The 19,345-nt window shown below is 32.8% G+C and overlaps 1 protein-coding gene and 1 non-coding gene across 2 annotated transcripts in view; both read left to right on the forward strand.

The window, feature by feature from the left end:
* LOC148945530 (integrin beta-PS-like) overlaps nt 1–19,345 on the forward strand; it is a 72,892-nt gene that overhangs the window by 21,743 nt on the left and 31,804 nt on the right. The window contains exons 5-8 of the mRNA XM_089099072.1: nt 2,757–2,985; nt 10,245–10,329; nt 15,757–15,927; nt 17,880–17,987. Of these exons, the coding sequence (XP_088955198.1) occupies nt 2,757–2,985; nt 10,245–10,329; nt 15,757–15,927; nt 17,880–17,987 (593 nt within the window). The remainder of the gene's footprint in view (nt 1–2,756; nt 2,986–10,244; nt 10,330–15,756; nt 15,928–17,879; nt 17,988–19,345) is intronic.
* Nucleotides 15,987–16,059, forward strand: TRNAR-CCU (transfer RNA arginine (anticodon CCU)). Its single transcript has one exon. It is a non-coding gene; the product is annotated as a tRNA-Arg (tRNA).

Here is a 19,345-nt window from a genome sequence, read left to right on the forward strand (position 1 = left end):
ATTTTTAAAAGAGGATTTACTCTCAGCCATTCTAGTGCTTTCTGGAAGACTATTCCAAACCGAAACACCCATGTGCCTAAATACAAAACTAGACCTAGCATGCCGAAATACAAAACTAGATCTATTATTATTAGGGTTTTGGGTCACTGAGAAAAGACTAGCCAACTCTCCAACTAGCACTCTGTAAGTCCTAGTAGTTGATATACAGGGAATAGAGCTAGTTTAAGCACCTATGTTATTTATCTATGGGCTGGATCCACCTTAAATATATATCTTAGAAGGGTGAAGGACAATAAAATATGCACATAGCCCATATGGAAATAAATTACAATTTTGAAAAGCATACTACTCACGGGGATTTAAATTATGCATTATAATTCTTCCAAAGATTATTTTGTAGCGCTTCTGTTAATGGGATTCATTAAATGGTGATGAATTTATGTGTGTTGTTTGGTAAATATACCGTCTGTCTCACAACTCGGTGATAGCGTCGGAGCTTTCAGGAAAATTTTCTTTCTTTTTTTGGGGGTGGGGGCTTACCATTTGGGAGACTGGGCCAGTGGTGCCGGTTCTCAAAAATGGAAGAAGAGCCAAAATTTGTTTGACTTCTTATGAAGATGCTGATCTTTTAAATCTTGGAGGGGAGGGGCACGTTTTTTGAAGTTTTAAAACAAAAATATTAATTTTTTTTCAAAATCTGAAATTGTCCCGCCCTGATCATTTCAATTGGTGCCCTATAAAGGGCAAACTCATTTTCCTCCAGTCCTCACAATATAGTATGTGGTAAGGTTGTTTTTTTGTGGAAGCTGTTCATATTGTCAATTTTCTGGTTATCTAACATAACCGCTTTACCAGTATTTATTCCTAAGCACTGGCGCCAATTGGGTGGTGAGGGTGTTTTTTCGGATATTTTCATTAGAACATGATTTTTTTGTAGTTGAATTGAAAACTTAAAAATAACCAATTCCCCCTTTCCCCTAGATTTTGAAAAATCCCACCCCCCCCCCCCCCCGCCGAAAAAAATATGATTTGATATACCATTGCTCCTAATCTTAGTAATTTGGTGTTTTCATCATTAATTCTCAAGGCGTGTTTGTATATTAAACTCACAAAACGTCCAAAATAAAGGTGAGGTTAAGAGTGAATAGTCTGCGTAATCCAAGTACAGAAGCCCTCGTAAGGTTTATGTTCATTTATAGTTTCTTTCCCGTGCTTGAAGCAGTTAAAATAGGAACAAATACTCTGTTTATGTCTTATTATTACCGTAATTAATATTGATTGCTACTGTTCTTGATAGTCGCCCTGTGTCTTATATATTTTATCATAGTCTAGAATAAATGTGCAAAATATTCTCTAATTACAATTTTTGTTGTTATTGAGCTTTGGCAAAACCAAGAGCTAATCTGAGTAAAAACCTGATCTGAAATATCGAAATCGGCGTATCGATTATCGAGTATCGAAAGTAAAGTTATCGATATATCGTTGAATCAAATTATCACCCAACACACTTTCTAGATTTGCTTTCCGTTTCGTTTTTCTGTTGCTTGTTTATATGCAGTTCGTTTTTATCCGGTTTCTTTCTCTTACTAGAATATAAAAAGACAAGTCCAATTAATGGTTTTTTATCAGCTCCCTATCTCCCTAGCTCCCAATCTCCAGTCCAATCTCCAAGTCCAATATCAGCTCCCTATCTTGTTTGGTACGTATTCATGTTGCAAATCCACGCGAAGAAAAAATGTCTTTAGTTGCCCCTATCGTACAAAAATACTGATAAATAATGAAAAAGGGCAATTTTGGAAAAAAAGAAGAAAGAAAGTAGCTACACTCGTATCTATACATTTTTTAGTTAAGGTGGAGATTGAATCAGGATTAAAGGGAGGAGGGGTTGAACTTTTATCCCTAAATATCTAGATTATGATGTATTTTTGGAAAACTTTATTGTGCATAAAGTTTCCTGATGCTATCCTCAATTTCATTTTTGAGCAAATACCCCGGAACTGCCAGCTAAGGTAGATGTGGGTTCAGTTGACCCAGATTTTCTTCGGCGTTAAAAGGGTTCATCCTTAACATAAGACTTAGGAATTTTCCATTAAAAGAGATAGAGTTTGTCAACAATATACTTTTCATTGTCTTTTATGATGAATTTACTTGTTTAGATGATGTCTGTTCTGTTTTATGTTTTTCTAATGTTTTGTTTTTCCTCTAATGTTTTTCCTAGATATGTTTGTTTTTCTAACAAATATCAATGGAAATACCTTTTTAATGATAAATTTAATTTAGATGTTATTTTCTTTCTTAAAAAAACAAAACAAGGATCTATCAGAGTCAAGTGAAAAAAGGAAAGAAGAGTCATTTTCATGATAAAATTCATTTTTTTTTGTTGAATATTGCTGTCTGTCTCTTTTTTTTTTTGATGAAACAAAACCTCAAAGAAATTAAAAAAAGATAAAATTGTTTTTTCCAGATTAAACTTTTGATCTCTCTGTAGGAGAAAAATCACTAACGATTAAATAAATAAGAATCAAAAAGTTTCATTTGAAACTTTTGAAACTTTTTGATTGAAACTTTTTTGATTGAAGTATGAAACTTTTTGATTTGAAACTTTTTGAAACTTTTTGATGACGGGTGCAGTTTATTTTTCTTTTTTAACGAAGCGTATTATTTGTTTCTTTCGGAGAAAAATCAGTAAGAATCAAATCATCAAACAAGAAATAAATGGGAAAGTTCCATTTTTATTATGCTATTCTACTTTTTAGACGAAGCTTATGATCTGTTTCTTCAATATGCACAAGCAGAAGATTATCCAGTTGATCTCTATTATTTGATGGATCTTTCCAAGTCTATGGAAGACGACAAAGATAAATTATCCGAGCTTGGCCTTCTTCTGGCTGAGAGGATGCAGAACATCACTTCCAATTTCCGTCTTGGTTTTGGCTCTTTTGTCGATAAAGTTGTTATGCCCTATGTCAGCACTGTACCAGCTAAGTATGTGACGCTTTTATTTAAATAAAATTCATTTCAGGCTGCTTATTTAATTAATTGACCTAAAAGTAATAGATAAGCTTTTTTGGTTCCTTTATAGATAAAGTTGTCGTTCACTACGTTAGCACAGTACCAGCTGAACACGTGACGCTGTTATTTATATAAAGTTCCTTAATTTATTTCATTCATTCAAGTAATAAAACCTCTTTTCATTTTTTTTTTTTTTTGATAAATTTGTGATGCCGTGTGCCAGCACTGTACTAACTAAGTATGAGTTGGTATTATTTAAATAACGTTTATTCATTCGTTTTATACAATTCATTTCATTCATCTAAATTAGAGCAATAAGTCATTGTTTATATTTATGATTCCTTTATGGATAAAGTTGTTGTGTCCTATGTCAGCACAGTATCGGGTATGTGCCGCTGTTGTTTAAATAAAAATTACTTAATTTATTTCATTCATTCAAGTAATAAAAACTTTTCATTTTTGGCTTTTTTTTATATAAAGTTGTGATGCCGTGTGTCAGCTTTGTACTAACTAAGTATGAGTTGGTATTATTTAAATAACGTTTATTCATTCGTTTTATACAATTCATGTCATTCATCTAAATTAGAGCAATAAGTCATTGTTTATATTTATGATTCCTTTATGGATAAAGTTGTTGTGTCCTATGTCAGCACAGTATCGGGTATGTGCCGCTGTTGTTTAAATAAAAATTACTTAATTTATTTAAGTAATTAAAGTAATAAAAAATTTTAATTTTTGGCTTTTTTTATATAAAGTTGTGATGCCGTGTGTCAGCTTTGTACTAACTAAGTATGAGTTGGTATTATTTAAATAACGTTTATTCATTCGTTTTATACAATTCATTTCATTCATCTAAATTAGAGCAATAAGTCATTGTTTATATTTATGATTCCTTTATGGATAAAGTTGTTGTGTCCTATGTCAGCACAGTATCGGGTATGTGCCGCTGTTGTTTAAATAAAAATTACTTAATTTATTTAATTCATTCAAGTAATAAAAAATTTTCATTTTTGGCTTTTTTTTATATAAAGTTGTGATGCCGTATGTCAGCTTTGTACTAATTAAGTATGAGTTGGTATTAGTTAACTAAAGTTTATTCATTCGTTTTATACAATTCATTTCATTCATATAAATTAGAGCAATAAGTCATTGTTTATATTTATGATTCCTTTATGGATAAAGTTGTTGTGTCCTATGTCAGCACAGTATCGGGTATGTGCCGCTTTTGTTTAAATAAAAATTACTTAATTTATTTCATTCATTCAAGTAATAAAAACTTTTAATTTTTGGCTTTTTTTATATAAATTTGTGATGCCGTGTGTCAGCTTTGTACTAACTAAGTATGAGTTGGTATTATTTAAATAACGTTTATTCATTAGTTTTATACAATTCATTTCATTCATATAAATTAGAGCAATAAGTCATTGTTTATATTTATGATTCCTTTATGGATAAAGTTGTTGTGTCCTATGTCAGCACAGTATCGGGTATGTGCCGCTGTTGTTTAAATAAAAATTACTTAATTTATTTCATTCATTCAAGTAATAAAACCTCTTTTCATTTTTGGCTTTTTTTTTGATAAATTTGTGATGCCGTGTGCCAGCTGTGTACTAACTAAGTATGAGTTGGTATTATTTAAATAACGTTTATTAATTCGTTTTATACAATTCATTTCATTCTTATAAATTAGAGCAATAAGTCATTGTTTATATTTATGATTCATTTATTGATAAAGTTGTTGTGTCATATGTCAGCACTGTATCGGGTATGTGACGCTGCTATTTAAATAAAAATTACTTAATTTATTTCATTCATTCAAGTAATAAAAACTATTCATTTTTGGCTTTTTTTTATATAAAGTTGTGATGCCGTATGTCAGCTTTGTACTAACTAAGTATGAGTTGGTATTATTTAAATAACGTTTATTCATTCGTTTTATACAATTCATTTCATTCATATAAATTAGAGCAAGAAGTCATTGTTTATATTTATGATTCCTTTATGGATAAAGTTGTGGTGTCCTATGTCAGCACAGTATCGGGTATGTGCCGCTGTTGTTTAAATAAAAATTAATTAATTTATTTAATTCATTCAAGTAATAAAAACTTTTAATTTTTGGCTTTTTTTATATAAAGTTGTGATGCCGTGTGTCAGCTTTGTAGTAATTAAGTATGAGTTGGTATTATTTAAATAACGTTTATTCATTCGTTTTATACAATTCATTTCATTCATCTAAATTAGAGCAATAAGTCATTGTTTATATTTATGATTCCTTTATGGATAAAGTTGTTGTGTCCTATGTCAGCACAGTATCGGGTATGTGCCGCTGTTGTTTAAATAAAAATTACTTAATTTATTTCATTCATTCAAGTAATAAAAACTTTTAATTTTTGGCTTTTTTTATATATATTTGTGATGCCGTGTGCCAGCTTGGTACTACCTAAGTATGAGTTGGTATTATTTAAATAACGTTTATTCATTCGTTTTAAACAATTCATTTCATTCATATAAATTAGAGCAATAAGTCATTGTTTATAGTTATGATTCCTTTATTGATAAAGTTGTTGTGTCCTATGTCAGCACAGTATCGGGTATGTGCCGCTGTTGTTTAAATAAAAATTACTTAATTTATTTCATTCATTCAAGTAATAAAAACTTTTAATTTTTGGCTTTTTTTTATATAAAGTTGTGATGCCGTGTGTCAGCTTTGTACTAACTAAGTATGAGTTGGTATTATTTAAATAACGTTTATTCATTCGTTTTATACAATTCATTTCATTCATCTAAATTAGAGCAATAAGTCATTGTTTATATTTATGATTCCTTTATGGATAAAGTTGTTATGTCCTATGTCAGCACAGTATCGGGTATGTGACGCTGCTATTTAAATAAAATCCCTCAATTTATTTCATTCATTCATGTATTAAAAACTTTTCATTTTTTGCTTTTTTTTAGATAAAGTTGGGATGCGGTGTGTCAGCACTGTACTAACTAAGTGTGAGTTGGTATCATTTAAATAACGTTTATTCATTCATTTCATACAATTTATTTCATTCATTTCATACAATTTATTTCATTCACCTAAATTAGAGCAATAAATAATTGTTTTTATTTACGACTCCTTTGTGGATAAAGTTGTTATGCCCTATGTCAACACAGTATCGGGTATGTGACGCAGTTATTTAAATCAAATTACTTAATTTATTTCATTCATTCAAATAATAAAAACTCTTTTCATTTTTGGCTTTTTTTGGATGAAGTTGTGATGCCGTATGTCAGCACAGTACTAATTAAGTATGAGTTGGTATTATTTAAATCAAGTTTACTCATTATTTTCATACATTTCATTTCATTCATCTAAATCAGAGAATAAATAATTGGTTGAAATTCCTTAATTTATTTCACTCATTCAAGTAATAAAAACTTTTCATTTTTTACTTTTTTTTATAAGTTCTGATGGCACGTGTCAGCACAGTATTAACTAAGCATGGGTTAGTATTATTTAAATAAAGTTTATTCATTTATTTCATTCATCTAAATTAGAGCAATAAATAATTTTTTATTTATGACTCCTTTGTGTGTAAAGTTGTTATGCCCTATGTCAGCGCAGTACCGGGTATGTGACGCCGTTATTTAAGTAAAATTGTATCATTTATTTTGTAAACTCATTTCATTTCTTTCATTTCATTCCAAATTCATTCATTCATTCATCGAAAATTCATTTCATTCCTTTTGATAGGAGTAATGAATAATTCATTTTTGGGTGCTTTGTGGGTAAATTTGTCATACCCTTGGTTACAACAATAGGAACTGACAATGTCACCTTTATTTAAACAAAATTCATTCATTAATTCCATATAACTCATTTACAAAATCTAAATAATGCAATAATTAACCTTTTTTTCAATTTTTGACTCCTTTGTGAATTGGTTGTCATGCCCTCTCTCAGTACAATAACAGTTAATTATGTGTCGCGAGTGTGTGTCGTAGTATGTGTATGTGTCGGATCTTTTAGATAAAATTCATTTATATAATCCATTTCGTTAGTTTAATTTTAAGTAAAAGATATTAATACTTTTTAGTATTACGTTGTATTAATGGAAAAAATACCACTTGTACCTGTATTTTGTATAACTTGGTGTGTTGAGTTAAATCTTGATCAATTTCAGTCGGATGGCGGCTCAGTTTTCAGTCACGAATATATTTGTATTTTTGTAATAAATGGTCTGTTTAGAAAGTAATTGTATTTAGAATACAAATGAATTTATAGCTGTTAAATTGAAAATTGATTTAACAACAAAAAGGAAATAAGCTAAACAAAAAAGTCCTTGATTTTTTATTGGACCCGACTTATTTTGAACGAATGGCGCTTTCCCCCCATGTTTTGAAAAGGTGCTCAATCTCTTTGATAGAACTTGCTTAATTCCTTGATAAATTTTAACTGGTTCTTGAATAGCGGCATGTTTATCCATGCTTAGTTGTATCATACACAAGGCACAGTGCCTGTTAATTGAAACGCTGACCTGAAAATTGAACCACCCCGTCTTCAATTTGAGGGGTCCCTAACTTCAAATCGATTGCTAGAGGTTACAGCAAAAAAGGAATGATAAGAGTCTTTAATTGAGAAAAATTCAACATAAACTGTGTTAAAAAATTGGTCGGCTTAAAAGTCTTCACAAGCTTATATCAATTTTATTAAGCTTGTAAATATTGTTTTCTTGAACAAAACTAAAAGATTCTTTTTATAAAAAATAATAGACAGATTATAAGAAATAAAAAGCGAATATTGCTGATTGATTGCCATTAGTCTCTTGAGTTAGGCGAAACCACAATTTAAGTCCTCTAATAAACCTTTTGCTGTTAACAAAAAAATTTCTTTTACATTGAAGAGATAACCAAGCGTCTTGAACAGCTTTCTCCCCTTAAAGGGTAAGAGAATTTTGATCAAAAGTTGTTACTAAGTATATAATGATTATGTTTTCACCCCGTTGAAAGGTTGGAAGAACCTTGCGATGGCTGTAAAGCACCTTATGGTTACAAGAATCACATGCCTTTAACAGAAGATGCATCAGGATTTTCAGTAAGTTATTGGCATTTTGCCAGCTGCTCAGGGGATTGGTGTTTGCCACTGGTTATGTTTTGGAGTAGTCAATACGCATGCACACTATGGGAGTCTTTTGAATCATTATATATATATATATATATATATATATATATATATATATATATATATATATATATATATATATATATATATATATATATATATATATATATATATATATATATATATATTTAATTCGTTTCGTCACGCTTCTTTATATTTCTTGGTCATAAGTAACTTCTTCATTTTCTTGCTGATCCTTTTTTTTCACCCTTTGGTATAAAAACCACTGAACCTATTTATCTAGAGTTATCCATGAGATTTGATGATGTAGCATTAGAATGAACGAATGTAAGAATTTGCGCCTGGTCAGTCTCATATAAGGTCAATTGCTAGTTTCATGACATAGTTAGTTTCATAATATCGGCGGCTGCCCCGCCCAACCTAAAAAAAGTAGGGGTATTTATCAAAGATTTCATATTTTTAGGCTTGTCTTATTATACATCTGAGGTGCATTTTTGTTGGCTATTCTTTCTGATGATCCTCACCTTTTTGGTAGAACTGCCTGGTAGGAACAGGGCTATACAAATTTTGTATTTATTTTTGTGATTGAAGATAAAATAGGACGAGTCAAATGATTTTGTATATTCAAAATTGGTGGTAAAATTTCGATTTTAATATCAAAAACAATATGAATATCTCAACAGTAGTTTATGAGTGGTAGTAGTATTAGTAAAGACGGTGAATATTACGTGCCAATAGGGCTGTGATTTTAATTAAAGTTTGCTGATCTCTATCTTAACGAAGATTTAAAATTTAAACGTAAATCCTCCTATAAATATTGCAAAAAAACAAAAACAACTATGGCAGGATTTTGCGAACTATGCCTGGTAAAAATCATATACCGGTAGACGGTGCAGGGGTTGGGGGGGCCTTGTTTGCTGATCTAAAGTTTGGTAGGTGATGGATGGTTTCGCCTGTAGCCTATGATGGGAATTATAACAAAAAGCGTTGCTGAGGACAAATATAATAATTAATGAAAATGCCAAGGTAAAGTCATTTTTCTTTTTTTACCTTGTCAAGAAACGTTATTTTTGGAGAATCCTTGCCCAATATGTGAGCTAACCAATCATGCTGGCATTAGTCATTGAATTGCCAAGAGTAGCAGCATTTCATCAAGTAATTGATGATGCCATGACGCAATAAAAATGCGATAAGGTTAAGCTTATCTACAGGGGTGAATCTCCAGCATTTTGTTTGGGGGGGGGGCAAGAGGGGTCCATATCTGGATAGTCAAAGGGCATGGGATGTATAATATTTTTTTCTCTCCACATAATTGGGAGGGAGGCAACTGCCCCCCCCTTGCCATCCCCAAACGACGCCCCTGTTTATCTAACATATAAGCTCATTTTCAATCTGTAAAATCAGCCTCGATTCAGTCAAATGAAAGTTTGTCGATTGGGAGACAGTGTTGCCAGAGATGCATCAAAGAAGTTTTCTATAAGTGTTGAAGATGGTATGCTGAATGAAAGATTTATCAATCAAAGCTGGTTGAGTTACTCCAAATAGTACTTAAGTATTATAATTATTGATCGATAGCCAAACGTTCAGTAAATAATGCGGTCAAGTCTGTCTTTTTATTTATTTTTGAGAAATAATGTCAAACTCCTTGATGGACTTGACTGACACAATTTATACAGCCACAAAAATAAGATATTCCTTTCAAATAAGAATTAGAACCAGAAAATGGAAAAGAAAATATATAGATACAACGTGCAAGAGATAATATTCTAAGTGTAGAATATACTCTTTGCCATAATACATTTAAGAACATTTTCCAGCATCTAAGCAAACACTTCAAAAGTCCGGGACGAATTTTAAAACAAATGATTCGTCCACTGAATAAAGGGACTTGGTCAAATTGGATTCTGAACTGCTTACCTATTTAACTTGAGCATCTTGGTAAAGAGGTTGAATGAAAACCTTTTCCGAAGACAAGTTCTCCTTTTTTCATCTCTTCTTCATAATGAGAGTGAAAACTTGCCTTGACTCAACTTTCAAATCTTTTTTGGATCATTTTAAATCTTTTTATGGTTACCTTCTCTTTTTCTATTTTCTTTTTCTATAGTTTGAGAGAGCCCTGTCCTGGTTGTGCTGCCCCCTACGGGTATCATAATGTGATGCCGCTTAGTCTTGACACATATCGGTTTGCTGTAAGTTATTTTGATTGCTTGGCACGCTTTTTGAACTTATGCTATTGCATGCGCTTTTGCTACGTTAATATCCCCTTCTACCTTGATCTTCACGAATTAAGATATTGATGTTACTACTACTACTACCACTAATAGTTATTGTATCTAGAGTGTGTCTGAAAGAAATTGAGAATTAACTTCTTTACTCTTCCGAGACTAGCAGGGCGCCTATTGGGACAGACGTTAATAGAAAACGGAGTTAAATTTGTAATATAACTAAAAGTTTTGTTTCGTATTCGTTCAGAATGATTATAGCCCAAACTAGTTTAACATTATAAAATGAACTATATTTTACCGTAACGAAGTTAGTAAGTGCTTTGCGAAGTTTCATATTGATAAATATCGGCCTCATCGGTTTTTCGTTCGATACGTATCGTATTTACGTATTTCGTATCGAACGTCTTTTTTCGAAGTCGTTCGATACGTATTTTGTTCGATACAATTCTCAACTTCGATACGGCTCTTGATACAACAATACACGAAAGCTTAGTTCAATTGAGAACTGTCGTCGGTGATGCTCTTAATGTTCTGACATTTCTTGCTAGTTCATCCCAGAATTAGAAAATTGTTAATCTTCACGCCTAATAATTTGCTTGAGTATTTTTTAAGCCACTATATTTTGACAACTATCGTATGAAACAAACCACTGGCTCGGCTCCCTGTCAAGTTCTGATATAATTTGCTAATACCCAAGTCTAGAAAGGGATACATAGTTTTCCCAAGGCTCAAGATTGGCATTAAAACACCCGCCTCTTAGTGGATTCACATAGCTGAGACATAGCACATCTGTGCTTCACATAGCAGTTACGGGCATTGAAGATCTATCTTGAGCCCGCTCCTTGAGTCCGCTCTTCTTTGAAGGCATCTGTGGATTCCTCCAAGTGCTGGTCTATTAGATGCATAAAATCTGGTGGTTAAACTGGTTAACTTACTCCCAAGACCTCAGGTATCCATCATGTGCCTCACTCTTTCACTCTTTAGTGACAAAATGACAGAAATAGTGACAAAAAGTGACAGGTCCCAAAAAAGTGACAAAAAGTGACTGCGGCCGATCCTTGTTACTGGGAGGGTCCCTCCCATACATCTGTATGGGATCTTAAGACCGCCCGTACATCTGTTGAGAGCCAAATCGAAAATTTCATATTTATGTATTTTAAAACCCTCTACATTGCCGGGCCGCATGCTATAATGCAGGTTATCCTAAGTGTGCTCAACGAGGACTGAATAAAAATTTATTTTTATTCAGTCCCTTTTTGAAACATTACCTCCCAATTTGAAAAGTCCCTGCAGTGTCACCCCTAGGAAAACAACACCCATTTTCTACATTGCCCTCCTCAAATGGTGTCCGTGTGTAAGGCTTCTAACTTACTCCCAAGGATATCTGTAGAAATTCGAGGAAACTTCGGTAATTTGTTTTTTCAAAATTACTACTACTACTACTAACATCCCATAGCACCAAAAAGCAACATGAGGCTAACACAACTGAAGGCCGTGTCAGTGCGTTGGCTGCTTACCTCAAGTACCACCAATCCTTGAGGGAGAAGGCGTTGGGATAGACAGGTTGGAATGGCTATGCCCAGAGTTTCCAGGCTTTCTTGGGACTGTTTAACCTGCTAATTCTCTTAAATAGGCTATGTTTTAGTCCTAATTGTAATTATTTTGTAAACTTTGGTTCTATTTATTGTCTTGAGTTTGATCTGCCGTTTCGATGTCTTGTGTACTGTACTTATGAGCGGTTTTGAAGGGTCTTCTAGACGCCTCCTTTTCGATCTCATTGTTTTTATGAACATTTTTGTAATTTTATGAGATGGCGAAAATAACATCATGAAACTTTTTGCGAAAACAGTATTTTAATCTGGAAAATCTAAAAAATTGCAGCTTGTAGCTGATTAACGTGGGTTCGTTTTACTATAGCCTATAGGGAGGCGTATAGCTTTTTCAAGAAGTAAATCTTGGCTCCTTAATTTCGAAGGACTTAACTCTCTAGATTAAAAGACTTTATTATATGGCATAGAACAGGCAGTATTATTCTTCGGTTATCCAGTGACAGAACGAATTTTTTCATAATATTTTCAAATTACTTTAAGAAGCATAATAAGCAAATACTCTTCCCCCTTGTCTCTCACCGGACATAACAAAAAAATTTTTTGTTTGTTGAAGGAGATATTGGAATTGTACGCTCCTTGCTAACATAGTTTTGACATTTGAAGTTGAGCATGCACTTGGCCGAGGGTGGCCAGAAAAGCAGTACGACGGGTGTATGACGTAGTAAGACGGTAGCAGTATTAGTTAAATGGGTGTTGAGTTGCAAGGAGTAAAAGGTAATAAAACCAATAAGGGGAACGGCACCAGACTTCTTAAAGTCTGAACCGGTGGTACTGATCTCCGTTTCATGGCCCTTCAGCCAGGAAGTGCAATGAGAGGAATGGGCCCAGCCATCCTGTGCTTTCGCAAACCCTTCCTGTTTACCTTCCCCAGATTTCTCCAGATACCCATTTAGAGCTGGGTCGACTCTGGCTGAGTTTACCGTCACGCCACTGACCCCCGTCCCAAGCCAAATAACTGGCGACAACAGGAATAGAACCCACGCCCCCTTCGGACTAAGGATTCAAAATCCAGCGCGCCATTCACCTGGTATTTGCACCGGGGGTTGAGTTAAACGGTGGCTCAGTTGAACGCGGGCCTAGTTGAACGAGAGTTCAGTTAGATGAGTTTAGGTGAACTTGGGTCAGTTATACGCACCCTCGATACCAGGTATTACTCAGCTTTATTAAATGCGTGCCATTTTTATTTGTATTGTATTATATGCTCATTTTTCATACTAAATGTAACAAAGAGTGTACCTTGATACCATTTACAAATATTTCAAGTTTTGTGATACTTCAGTGGCATTTACCTTATCTTGAATTAGTGGCCATGGACAAGAATTCAAGATAGCTGGAGGGGGGTTTTTGGACAGAAAGCTCTTAGAGTCGACAGTTTTGCTCGTTTAAATGACTTGCCCCTGGCCTTTACTGGAGATTCGTTGACAACACTATATTTTCAATCCAATTGACAGAATTTTGTTTGTATTAGTTGTTTATCATTTTATTCTTCTTGCAGGTAGGAAATAATAGAACAGTTTATGACAAATTAAAAGGATAAATGCAGGTTTGCCAAAAATTCGGTATGGCCGATTAACATAACCAGAAAACAAAACTAAATGAGTGTCCAATTGAAAGAAAAAATATCTAACTTAGTATTCTAGATACTGTGAAATTTAAAACATCAAAATAATTTCAAAGCAAGTGTAAAGCAATATTTTACAAAATTGGACAATACACATTAATATAATATATTTATTGACAAATAATACTTTATTCTTGAATAAGAATGATATTAATGTTATAGTATTATATCTTATGATAATAGCCAGGATCAGCGAGAACCAGAATTTGACTCCGTGTGATATTTTTCCCTGTGTCTGCTTATGGCTTACAAATGAAGGTGGCAACCTATACATTGCCCTTTCCTTAAACTATATTTTCGGGTTGTATTTAAATGTTGTAACTGCACAACCCCTTTGGTATTTGATTGAACTTCAAATTCGATCATAACCACACAAGGGCAGGAAAGGGATCGTATGTCTGGTCCAAATACACCGATTCATGAAAAGTCTGAAAATTCTGGCTTGAATTTGCATTTATTTGATCTATCAGAATTTTGGGAAAATCTTCTAAATTCTAAGAAGACTCCTATGTGGGGCTCCCACGCTGTCAATTAAGTTAATTAAGTTTTTCATGAAAACTGCGAACCATAAAGTTTGTCCCACTCACACAAGAATTTCACCTTTTTGACTTAATAGCAATTTTTCGTAGAAAATAACTGAAATGATCAGACGTGGAGCTGAGAAAACCCTCTTTTTAGCATTTTTTCCTTTTCATAAGTAAGGCTTAGGTGAAAATATTTCTTTGTCCAACCCTTGTTTTTTTTACCAAGCAAAATATTTAAGCAAGTATACGCTATTATATATGTAGACACTAATTTGTGTTTATTTACACAAATTTGTGTTTATTTACACAAATTAGTGTAAATTAGGTTTATTTGATCTTTTCCACAAGTCATCTGCTATTGGCAGATCTTCTTGAAAAAGTTAAATAAAGTTCAACTATTTTCCGACAGCAATAAAGTCATCAAAGTTATGCGAGGAAAACGGTTTATTAAATTTAAGGACAGCTCTATTAACTTCATTGACGCCGTGGGAATACCTCATTAGAAGACATCGAAGAAGATGTTCTAAAGAGACTTAATATAATGAATACGGAAAAGAATAGAAAAAGAAGCAGTAGATATAACGGTTATATTGATTTTCAGCAGCAGTTGAAATTTTCGATTTTTGATATTTAAAAATACTAACATAGCAAAGCAATGGGGGGGGGGTGTAAAAGAACCACAGGGTATAATTAAAAAGGTACTTAAGCATTAGATGGTCACTTCTATATACTGCTAAAGAAGTCAAGTTTTGTTAATGCTAATGAACTAAAATAGGATGAATATATAATGGTTTATAAGCAAATATAGGCTATATATTTGTACATTAGGGGGGGGGTGAGGGGTAAAGCATAGTATATATTAAATACGTAACCTAACCTAGGTACCTTCCCCCCCTAAACCCTAAAAACAGCATTTTAAATATCGTAAACGCAATGCAAACCTCGCTTTGCATTGCATTACTCTATAGCGGTCTCTTGCAGTTAACCCGTCTGGCGGGTTTTTCGTGTCTGGTTTCCTTGCACAATATATAAAAGTGACCATCTAATGCTTAAATACCATTAAAAATGTGTTTCCTCTTTGTTTCTTAGCTAGTTTTGTATGTTTTTTGACTGACATCAAATAAGGGCAAGGCCGTACCCAGGATTTTTTTTTCGGAGGGGGCTTTACTAAAGAAAATTTCAGGGGGGGGGGAATTAACACAAAAAAACTCAAAAAACGCCTACACTATTTGTTTATATCCATTTTTGCTACGTTTTTACGAGTCAGACAAACATTTCGGAGGCGGGGGGGGGGGGGGTTCAAACCCCCTAACCCCCCCCTCTGGGTACGGCCCTGAATAAGGGTTAAGAAGGTTTTGTGTAATTTTGATTGTATAATATCCCATTGTCTCCAATTTTTTTTAATATTTTCAAAAGTAGAAGCAAAATAGAAAACAGCTTTTAGAAACTTGTGTTATTTCATATTGTGGTTAATACTAAGGGTTATAATTATAGGTAGCAATTGGATGATAATAATAGTGATAAGGATGTGAATGACGAATAGCTATACTTTATCGTTGCTTTGAAATATAGAATCTACTGAACATTTATCGTCAAATCTTAATGTTTTCATGATCCACATTATTATTTTGTATAGAACCAAGTGAAGCGAGCGGCAGTATCCGGGAATTTGGATGCACCGGAAGGTGGCTTTGACGCAATAATGCAAGCTGTTGTATGTAAAGAACAAATTGCATGGAGAGACAGAGCCAGACGACTTTTAGTATTTTCGACAGATGCTGGCTTCCATTATGCTGGAGATGGAAAGGTACGCTCAACCCCTTTATAATTATATCAGTTTTAAATTTTGCTTGTCACTTCTTGTAAGCCCGCGTGGCCTAATGGATAAGGCATCTGCCTCCTAAGCAGGGGATTGTGGGTTCGAGTCCCGCCGTGGGTTTTTTTTTATTGCGGTAGGGGAGTGGGTTGATTTCTGATATATAAGAAAGGGTTGCAAGTTGAACCGTAGCTATACTATTTTGTGAGAACAGGAGAAATATATTGTACACCCTCAACCAAAATTTTAAGTCACCTTACCTCTCTCCCTCCATAAAAATAAACAGTTTTCCAGAAAGTTCCAACACGATCGACAAGCCGTAAAGCAAAATATGTTACTTTTACTGAATTATGTATAACAATTTTTCAATGAAGCCCTCTGATTGTATGTATTCTCTAAAATGTTCATAAGTTTATTAATCCACATTCATAAACAAATAAATAAATTAAACAAAACTTTCACGCTGGTGAAAACCTATGAAGGTAATATTACTCAATGAGATATAGTTAATTGCCTTTAGGTAAAACTAACAACTAAAAAGCCATATTCTCTTGTGAGCATTCAAAAACCAACTGACTGATCCAATCTCAACTCTCTGGGAAAGTAGGTACTATCTGCTCTATAGTAAATGTTGCATCACGTCATAATTTTCAGGTTATCTTTTGGCTGGTTGCATCTAACTGATATTCACAGTTATATATAGCTGTTTATGATATTTATTTTCGGGTATTTTGTTGTTGAAAAAAGTACCAAAGACATCAAATAATTAATCCCCCCCTCCTCCGTTCGGCCCTCGTCTTAGATCTTAGGTCTATTTATACCTGAAAACCGTGGCTTTTTAACATACTTTTTCAGCTGTTTAAAAATATGAAGTATTTTTGGCAGAATCACATTTTAGTCGGTGTTGACTCGTAAAGTAGCGAAAATTGAAAATTGAAAGTGAAATATTGAAAAGTATTCAGTTAGATTTGTCAATGTTTTTCATTAAAAAAAATCAGATATTAATCATCGGTTTATTCCCAAAGACAACTATAGGCCTACTTTCAAAAAAGAGCTACGCCTTCTTAGTTTATTGGTGTCGTATGTTTTTAGATTTTTTTTTGGTTATTTCTAAGCTTTTTTTTTAAATCTGGCCTCTGCTATCGCATAACTGAATGTGGAGGTCTTCTTCATTAGAACATTAATTTCCTTATTTTTGTTGAATTTTTAAGATATTTACGGTTGTAACCATATAATAAAATTAATAATAAAATTACATAAAACAAAATAATAAAATTGCATTTCATTTTCACTCTGCTTTGTACTTTTAACGAATCAACACCTAAAGTTCTCTTAATAAGACTTGTATTCGACTCTATTCCTTTTATATTCAAATAAATACTACTTAGTTTAATTTTTAATTTCATGGTATTAAATAATTGTAGGCTATTTAATTTTTGTATAGTTTTATTGTGCTAGAATTTTCAACACTTAAAGAATTTATTCGATTCTAATTGCTCTCAATTCGATTTTTCTACTTCTTCTTGTTTGGTTTATTAGGGTGGTGCTTTCACGAAACCTCACCGCCGGAATCAGCTAACAGACCCTGCGGTAGGCTGATGCAGCTGAGATCGAACTCTGGTATTAAGTGTAGTCAGGGTTTCACGCATCAAAAGCAAGCATCAAGGATTAGATATTGAAGTGTCTTTGATTTTAAAGGTATAATTTAGGAAATAAAGCACCTAAGGAGGCATTTGCTTGTATGGAGGAACAACATCTGGCTGAATATAATTTTGAAGAGGAAATTTATTTTAAATTTTAATATCCTGGGCAAGATTCAAGGCCGTATCCAAGGGGGGGGGTTATAGTCTCTTTTTACGAAAATACACTCTGGCTATGGTTATTGCTAATTAAAAAAAAATAATCATGCCAGCTTCAAAGCTTAACACTTTGTTTGTTTTCAGTTGGGTGGCATTGTCAAACCAAATGACGGGAGATGTCATTTAGAAAACGGTCAATACACTCACTCTACTATCCAGGATTATCCTTCAGTATCTCAAATCAACCAAAAGGTAGGCTAATAAGATTATTTCTGAAAAAAATCGAATAAGTGTTTGTATCAGAAATGTATTTGGGGACAAAGGACTGAAATTTCATGGCTTTGACGATTTTCCATCTATTTATTTGTAATTTACAGGACCCCCTTTACTCTTTTATGCCTTTCATTAAAGATATGTTTCGCTCCGAAGCGCTTCCCTTCAGACCGTGCTGTCCTTGCGTTTCTAGTTTGTGTGACGATCCCTAATAAGTTTTTGGCTATATCTAGTTTCTACGAATTTTACTTTTCTCGAGCTTTATTTAAAACTAAAGGCTTTGAATTTGGTTGTAGATAACTTCGAATTATCTTGAAGTTTCTAATTTTGGGTTTCAACCTTTTCGTTTTGTTTTTTATGTTTTATTTTACAGTTAAGAATTATCCGTTGAACATTTCCGAGAATATAAAACAACTTCACTCGATCATAACTACAAAAAAAGTGTTCTCCACTTTTTTCATTGTTTTGCACTTTTATCAAAAGTCGTTGTTTCCCTTTTATTTATTTATTTTTTTGGTCTGATTAATATGAACTATGATTAATATGATTAATATAGTCCTATTATTTTTATAGTCTTATTATTATTATAGTCTTATTATTATTCTTATATTATATTTATATTATTTATTATATTATTGTATTATATTATTATATTATTATTATTATATTCTTATTATTATTATAGTCTTATTATTATAGTCTATAGTCTTATTATTATTAATATAGTCTTATGATCAATATTAATATAATTAATATGATTAATATGAACTGATTAATATGATTAATATAGATTAAGAATGTTCCTCAAGTTTGTATGCTCAGTGCCTTTCGACTCTTTATTCGACTCTGACTCTTTAGTCCCTGTGAACTCTGAAAGGGTAATACGACTTCAGCGTCCTAAAATTTCCAAAATATTAGTTGAAAAATCTAAACTTTCTTCTCGTAACCAATAGCTTCTAGAATTTTTTTTAAGTAAAAAAAAAAAAAAAAATATGAAGAAAAAGATTGCATGCCTATTCTGAGTGTCAAATATCTTCATCTGATTATTAATATCTTCATCCGAGAGTCAGTATTTTCATCTGCTCTTCACGTGAGTATCAGTGTTTTCATCTGAGTATCAGTATTTTCATCTGAGTAGCAATATCTTCATCTGATATTCACCTGAGTATTAGTATCTTCATCTGAGTTTCAGTATATTCATCTGAGTATAAGTATCTGCATCTGATCTTTATCTGAGTATCAGTAGCTTCATCTGATCTTCATCTGAGTATCATTTAAATTCATCCAATCTTCATCTGAGAATCATTATCTTCATCTGAGCATCAGTATCATCACCT

Source organism: Artemia sp. Qi Xiang Cuo, chromosome 13, assembly GCF_049724085.1.
Source record: "Artemia sp. Qi Xiang Cuo chromosome 13, ASM4972408v1, whole genome shotgun sequence".
Classification (NCBI taxonomy): domain Eukaryota; kingdom Metazoa; phylum Arthropoda; class Branchiopoda; order Anostraca; family Artemiidae; genus Artemia; species Artemia sp. Qi Xiang Cuo.